The sequence below is a fragment of the Gadus morhua genome, chromosome 15, assembly GCF_902167405.1.
Source record: "Gadus morhua chromosome 15, gadMor3.0, whole genome shotgun sequence".
Classification (NCBI taxonomy): domain Eukaryota; kingdom Metazoa; phylum Chordata; class Actinopteri; order Gadiformes; family Gadidae; genus Gadus; species Gadus morhua.
The window spans coordinates 23,235,186-23,243,651 of NC_044062.1; the positions used below are offsets into that span (position 1 = coordinate 23,235,186).

General features: G+C 45.0%; 1 protein-coding gene across 1 annotated transcript in view; it reads right to left on the reverse strand.

The window, feature by feature from the left end:
• Positions 1-3,415: 3,415 nt before the first annotated feature.
• Positions 3,416-8,466, reverse strand: part of camkmt (calmodulin-lysine N-methyltransferase) — a 153,576-nt gene continuing 148,525 nt past the window's right edge. The window contains exon 11 of the mRNA XM_030378360.1: positions 3,416-6,795. Within this exon, the coding sequence (XP_030234220.1) occupies positions 6,691-6,795 (105 nt within the window). The 3' untranslated portion in view covers positions 3,416-6,690. The remainder of the gene's footprint in view (positions 6,796-8,466) is intronic.

Consider the following 8,466-nt stretch of genomic DNA (forward strand, 5'->3'; position numbering starts at 1 on the left):
ATGACACGTTGGGGGGGGGGGGACAGGCATGAAAGGTTTTAAGAGGTGGGGGGAGGTTACCACAACTAATGTAGGTTCTTGTGATGTGAGAACGTCCATTCATGTATCCAACGTCACTCTTTTCCTATGCTCTTACTCGTAGATATGTTCATTAGTTAGTGTGTGTGTATGTGTGTGTGTGTGTGTGTGTGTGTGTGTGTGTGTGTGTGTGTGTGTGTGTGTGTGTGTGTGTGTGTGTGTGTGTGTAGTATGGACCTGTACACAGGTCTTCGTGTCATTGGGGGCCCATCTTGCATGTGCCATCTGCGTCTGTATACCACAAGTCCCGCAAACGAGCGAGTGAGTGAGTGAGTGAGTGAGTGAGTGAGTGAGTGAGTGAGTGAGTGAGTGAGTGAGTGAGTGAGTGAGCGAGTGAGCGTTTGTGTGTTTATGACAACTAGCCCTGAACCATGGGATGCCAGCTAGCTGACCAGAGGTTCTCAACACCACGCACATAGACACACTGGACCATGGAGGCAGACAAGTGTGCGTGCAATGTTTGGTCCTATCAGAACCTCGAGTCTAGTGGACAGTTAGATAGTGTGTTCTTCAAGTTGTGCAGAGAAGTTCAATCATGTTTCCTCTCTGTCCCTCCCAAATAAAATTATATTAAATTTAGATTTATTTGCAAAAACTTCTTGCCAAAGCATAGAAATAAACCAAAATATGTATTATTTATACATTAGTAAATGATGGATGAAACAAATACATATACAAATTGATAACATTCAATACATTCTCTCTCTGGATTACAGTCTAAACAAACATTTACATTTAGACATCAACTTCAAATAGTTTCCATTTCAACGATATGTTGGTTGCAAATTTTACAGACTTGCAGCACACTTCAAACAAACACACCTGTTCACTTGCTCTCTCCCGCTGCCTCCCTCTCTCTCTCCCTCCATCTTGACGCGGTGTACTGAGCCTAATCATGGATAATTGGGTGGGAGGGGTAGTAGGCTGTCCCTGCCTTTGTGTGCAAAGGGCAAGTGGTCAAGTTAATGGGGCCCTTGTGTCGAGCATGGAGCTCTCTCTCTCACTCTCTCTCTTTCTGCTCACTCGGCTGGTCAATCTGTCTGCCTCTTAATGCCTGACTGCCCCACCCCCAACCCTCTCCTCTCCCTGTCTCACTCCTCTCCTCTCCCTGTCTCACCCCTCTCCTCGTCTCACCCCTCGCCTCTCCGTGTCTCACCCCTCTTCTCTCTGTGTCTCACCCCTCTCCTCTCCCTGTCTCACCCCTCTCCTCTCCGTGTCTCACCCTCCCTCCACCCTCTCCTCTCCCTGTCTCAGCCCTCTCCTCTCCATGTCTCATCCCTCCCTCCACGCTCTCCTCTCCCTGTCTTACCCCTCTCCTCTCCGTGTCTCACCCCCTCTCCTCTCTGTGTCTCACCCCACCCTCCACCCTCACCTCTCCCTGTCTCACCCCGCTCCTCTCCATGCCTCACCCCTCACCTCTCTGTGTCTCAACCCTCTCGTCTCCGTGTCTCACCCCTCTCCTCTCCGAGTCTCACCACTCTCTCCTCCCTCTCCCCGTCTCACCACTCTTTATCCCTCTCCTCTCCCCGTCTCTCTCCCCTCAATTAGTTTGGTCACGGTTTGTACTATTTCGAGGTTGCCTTCTTTCTTTCTAAAAATATCAAAATATAGATCCAGGGTCTTGTCCCCCACCTCAGCTCACTCTCTCCTTCTCTGTCTTTCTACCTCTCCCTCTCTCCGTCCCTCCCTTTCTCTCACTCTATCTCTCTCCCCTTCCCTCCCTTTCTCCCCCTCTCTATAAGTACCTTTCTTTCTCACAATCGCTCTCTCCTTCCATCCCTTTTTCCTCCTCTCTCGCCCTCTCTCTCGCCCTCTCTCTCTTTTCCTGATCAACAGTGACAGTGAACATAAATGATTAACAGCTTGCCCCCCCATCCCATCTCATTTATTCCTGTGGAGGGGCGGTCTGTAACCCTAGGCCTGATAAATGTTTGTGTGTGTGTGTGTGTGTGTGTGTGTGTGTGTGTGTGTGTGTGTGTGTGTGTGTGTGTGTGTGTGTGTGTGTGTGTGTGTGTGTGTTTGAGTGTGTGTGTTTAAACTGTTGTTTGTGTGGTACCAGCTCAGCCTGTAGTAGGCCATTGTGTTTATGCACAGGGCGCAGCTGATCCTTTGCTAAGGAAAACTTTATTCAATTCCTGATCTTGTGGCAAACCAGGGGCTGAACACATTGAGCGGGAGGATTAATGGAGGGGAGAATAAATGTGTCTTTGTTTCCAATAACAACAGCCCTGTTTACAAGCAAGCAATATCTGGAGTCAAGATTTGATTTCCTTCATCTAGTGACCCAAATTGTTTATATGACACACGCTCACGTCAGTCTCAGCCTGTTTAGACTTAGGTCTGGTCTGATTACCAATATCCAGGTTTCACGTTGACATCCTGCGCAAAATCTTAGAGAATAGGCAAAGACACCGTGGTGTACCATTAGGATCATAGAAGACATACTACGATGTTTAAAGCAAAAACAACACAATTCTAGGTTGCCTGGAATTTAATTTAATCAATTGTTTTAAATTCCAGGCAACCTAGAATTGTGTTGTTTTTGCTTTAAACATCGTAGTATGTCTTCTATGATCCTAATCTCGGCCGTTTTTTCACTGTTGCTAATAATTGCTTGATTAAAAAAATAAATGGGACTATAAAAAAGTGAAGCAGACACGAAAAGGGACCACTCACATCGCAGTGTGTTAGAGTGTTACTATGGAGCTCTTTCTGTGGAGGGGAGGGTGTTGGTGCCGGCCCTGGGAGGGCTAGGCTCCTGGGACACTTATAGTGGAACGCCAGAGTGGGTGGGTTTTCTTCTCATATTTTCTTTTACCTTTTGCCTGATCCTGGTCTGTTATTCAGTCAAACCAAGTATTACTCTGAAATCTACTTACGTACAATCTCAACTCTCCTCTACCCAAATCTTTTAGATAACACTAAACTACACTTCCAGGAGTCCAACATGTTTCACTCTTCAGCTCTCACTCGTGTTTCCACCGTTCCCTTCCTGCAACAACTCAACAAAATACTTCTTCTCGAGGGGGACTTGGTGGGATACAGAGTCATTACAAAAACAGAAGGCCAACCACAGCGATGTTTTAGAGACATGTACGCATTACATTTGCCTGGCTTCATATTGGTGGACAGGAGACATAAGAGCTATAGGGGAGAATGGGACTGGACAACACTTATACTAAAGACTCTGTAGACCAGAAAACGACCTTGTACACAACCTTGTTTGCATCGTGATCTCACAACCGTCCTCAAAGTTGCGATTTGAAGAGGGATTGGAAATGCTTGTGTTGACAAGGCCAATGATCAACAATCAACACTAAGAAACACAATAGAACAATTTAACATAAAGCTATTTTATTCATCAAATTCAACTCATATTCAACACAAATTGACACTTGACCCCCTTGAGAAAATACTTGTTTCATTTGTTTTAACAATGAAAGGATAGTTTGAGATACAAGACATATCTAGGAATCAATTATACACGAAAGTGTTCAAGGGTTGCCTCTTTTAACTTTTTAGGGCGCTGTAAAGAAATACCTTGTGTTCACAGCAGAAGTGGGTACAACTGATATGTTAAAATAAACTCCTTGTGGTCACAGCAGTATTCAAAGTCTGGTGAAACATTGCTTAGCTGCCAAGGGAAATGGTGTAGATAGGGCTGATTACAGTTAAACACACGACAGTGATGTCTCTGTATCAAAATAACAGTGATGTCACTGAAACACACATCAGTGATGTCCCTGTAACAAACAGCAGTGAGGTCAGTGAAACGCACAGCAGTGATGTCACTGTAGCACACAACAGTGATGTCACTGAAACACACAGCAGTGATTTCACTGAAACACACAGCAGTGATGTCACTGAAACACACAGCAGTGATGGGAGGAAGAAAATGTCTCCATTGTTGCCTTTTCCCACCCACTTACCAGGGTACATAAGTTTTCCACAATATAATCGAATTGACCAAACTGAAGATTGTGAAAGGTCATAATTATGACGAGGGTCAATAGCAAACAGTCGAGATGCTGAGAATAACTGGGATCCCAGTCACTTGATTGGTTATGATGTCACTAAAGACGAGAACGACATCACAGCACAGTCTCAATGGTCATGGCTTTCTATGATTAATATTATTTCATAGACATGAAAGGTGTCCATTCAGTCAATCTGTCATGTACAGACAGATGTGGAACATGAACCTTTTTAAAGGGCTGTACAAAATAAACATGTATTTTGTTCATAAAGCTTAAATTTGTATATTTAACACTGCAAAGCATTCCATCCCATGTCCAAACCAACTAATGACCCTGAAGAGCTGTCTGATTAATACCATCTGAGGGTAGCACTTGATCTAGACAGAACCACAATAAATCCTTTACGTTGTATCAATGCCTGTCATGTGAATAATTAAGCAGAGAGCTCACCAACACAGCATTAGTGCGTCAGTTGATAGCCAACAAAGATAGAGATGCCATGGCTCCTACAAGCAGCGGCTTCCCGTTGTGTGAAGGCAGCCATACCCGATGGGTTGGTGCTAGACCCTGCTGTGTGAAGGCACCCATTCATGGATCAGTTGGTGCTATACTTGGTGTTATGAAACAATAACATTTGCAGATAAATGCTTAAATTAAGGCAATGGAGCTTTGGTTTGGGTTAAGGCCAGAAGAATACTGCGATGTTGGTTCTGCTTAATCTGTGTACTACCCATTAGTCTTCCTGTCTTGTGTTTGTTTGTTGTCTGTCGCTGAAATCAGCAACTGAGAAACAATTGCTCTGTGGCTAGAACAAGTTTTACTTTTTAATGAAGAACTCTTTTGATAAGATATAATGTATTTGATTAAGTATGAATAAAGTGTGCTTCATGCCATGTGAGGTACTATACTGGCTGTGAGGCTTACAAATGAACCCAGTTCAGAAACACGGAGAGAATACTGAAGTCCAATGAGTCAGTCAGAGCAGAGGACTGCTGTGAACAGGAATGATGTGAGCGACAACACGCTCCAGAGTGTGTACAGGTTTAGCGTTCTGTTTCATGTCCACACAGTATGAGGGTCCCTGTCATCACATTTATATACTGCCATTACACTTTGTGCATTTTGTGTCTGCTCCTGTCACTCTTACACACACTGGTACGCACACACACACACACACACGCACGCAAACACACACACAACACACTAATCTTATCTACTGCTCTGTTGAAATTAAAGAGCGTTTATATTACTGACCTCTGACTAAACGAGGAGAATGGCCAAATATAGAATAAAAACAGGGGGTAGGGAAAGTGGCAAGGGAAGAGTGTAAGGGAAAAGAAAGCAAATGGGCCCTCAGCATCGCGTTAGCGTGTGTAGTTGGCCTGTGGAGAGCACAGTGGCACAGGGTAAACACTGACTACAGCCCTGCTCCGGACTGTCAGCCAGGCTGACAGATGGCCTGGCCAACTGCCTCAATGAGCAGGTAATAGAGTGTCTTGCAATGGAATTGACTTTGCTGTCTGGGGTGACTGACTGATTGCCACCTGACTGAATGACTGGGTCTCAGGCTGAGTGACTAGAACAGGGACTGTGGACTGTCGCTGGCTGACTAGGACGGTGCTGACTGGCTCTGAGGCTGGTTGACTAGAGCGCTCAGGCTGGAGGACTAGAGCTCTCAGGCTGGTTGACTAGAGCTCTCAGGCTGGGTGAATAGAGCTCTCAGGCTGGGTGAATAGAGCTCTCAGGCTGGGTGAATAGAGCTCTCAGGCTGGGTGACGAGAGCTCTCAGGCTGGGTGACGAGCGCTCTCAGGCTCGGTGACGAGAGCTCTCAGGCTGGAGGACTAGAGCTCTCAGGCTAGAGGACTAGAGCTCTCAGGCTGGAGGACTAGAGCTCTCAGGCTGGAGGACTAAAGCTCTCAGGCTGGTCGACTAGAGCTCTCAGGCTGGGTGAATAGAGCTCTCAGGCTGGGTGACGAGAGCTCTCAGGCTGGGTGACGAGAGCTCCCAGGCTGGAGGACTAGAGCTCTCAGGCTAGAGGACTAGGGCTCTCAGGCTGGAGGACTAGAGCTCTCAGGCTAGAGGACTAGAGCTCTCAGGCTGGAGGACTAGAGCTCTCAGGCTGGTTAATTAGAGCTCTCAGGCTGGGTGACTAGAGCTCTCAGGCTGGGTGAATAGAGCTCTCAGGCTGGGTGAATAGAGCTCTCAGGCTAGCTGACTAAAGCAGGGTAATTCGAATGCTCAAGCTGAATGCCTAGAGCTCTAAGGCTGGATTGGGTAGGGCTAATGATTCTGGGACACTGGCCATCACCTGTCAAAACAACCAGCTTGTTCAACTCCGACACACAGGAGTACTAAAATAGCCTACACACACACACCATCTCACACATTATATATTTGTAAATTAATTCACCCTTTCTATTTCCCACTGTGGCAATATGGTGCAAAACCTGGGTATAAAATGTATACATTTTGCTTCTAATACTGTGGGACTGCATTGCTGAGGAATCCATTGGATTCTTTTCCATTTCCTGAAATACACTCCATACACCTCGCTCAACATGGACCAACAAGCACACGAAGGCTGCACTGAGGGTCTCTGGAGGGGTGTCGGCTGGAGCCAAAGCAAAGTCTGCTTTACTGAGTGTGGCCGAGGGGGGGGGGCAGAGGCCCCCGTGTCAGGGTGAGCAGGATGGGGTAGTGGATGTTGTCATCGTATGCGTCCTTTCCTTCTCCCTGCATCTGAAACACACACACACACATGGGTCAGGATGTTTAGCAGCTCAAAAACAACCGGGTTAGGGTTACTAAAACAATAGCGTAATTCAGACAACCTGGTGGGAAATGTTGTTATTGCCAGCACTTGGGTAGTAGTTATTAAACATTATTATAGTGTGATTTTCGACATGGTATTTAAAAAGAATATTTCAATGTATAAATTCTACACAATAGACAAATTACAAAGTACCCTGCCCTCAACCCTAAAGCATAACTAAAATGTAATTAAACTGGAGACATCTGATTTAATCCTAAAACGTATAAATCACTGTTTTGGAAGTGTATCCTGCTAGCTCTACTCAAGAGTAATCTCAAAAGTAATATGCAACATAATAACAGTAACTGTGTGGCCAATGGAGCTACAAATATAGACTGTATATATATATATACATTGGTGAAAATTACTCAATTTTCAAACCAAAACAAGTGCCTACAAACCGAATAGTCAAGTAATACATTAACACAAATGAAGTGTGTTTTAAGACTTTTCATTTGAGAAAAAATGAAAGATTGTGTACACACACCCACACCCCCCTCCACCCACACCCACAGTCCCCCCCCCCCCACACACACACACACACACACACACACACACACACACACACACACACACACACACACACACACACACACACACACACACACACACACACACACACACACACACACCTCTAGTCCACAAGTTGTGGACTAGAGGTGATTGGCCATGGTCTCATTATAAAGAGGGGATCTACTAAGACAGGTGAGGTTCTGTTCGATGCAAAGGAGCAGGTGTGTGTGTGAGTAGAACTGTGTTCTTAACAAGCTTGTGTTGAAGTTCATAAAATCCAACTATAATCAACGGCATATATATAAATAATTCAAACTATAATCTACTATAACAACATCTACTGGTGATTTAAAAACATGCATAGGATGAAATAGAGCTTTCCTGAAGGAGTAGTGAACCCCAAATCCCTTTTAATGTGGCAACATATTTTATATGATCGTCAACATAGTAATTTATGCCAATTTGTCACTTATACTAAAATAATGACGTCACTAAGAAAACACTGGAGACAATTCGCTATTTCTATCAATCTCCGGCCACCAGTTTGAGAATGTTGTGCTCTGTGCTGGCAAGGTCTGTGGGACTGGGAGCTCTGTCTGGGCAGTGGTGGACGTTTATGGCTTTGTCCAAGAGAGGGCTAAGCTTCTTGGACACTTCTAATGTAATGCCACTGTGTTTGTGTGTGTGGGACTCTGTCTGGGCAGCTGTTGAGGTTGATTTCCGTGTCTGAGGAAGGATTAAGCTTCTCCAACACTAACGGTGTATCGCCTGTGTGGCGCATAAAAAAAGAAAAAAGAAAAGGAATCACTAATTATCAATGCCCTTTTGGCATGGACCCAAACAACTACCCATGATGGTTAAAGGTCCTGTGTCTGTCCCTGTTTCTGTCCCCTGGTCATGACATGCTCAGAGGGGCTGATCAGGTATTGCACCTCTGTCTTCCTCTCATACCATGGAATAGACTTTTATTAACAAACAGTGGTATTTTATTTATTTTATTTTATTGGTTGTATTTGGTCAGGTTGTTTTGTCTTTTTTTTACGTTGCATTTGTGTCTTTACCACTGCTGTAAACCAAATTTCCCT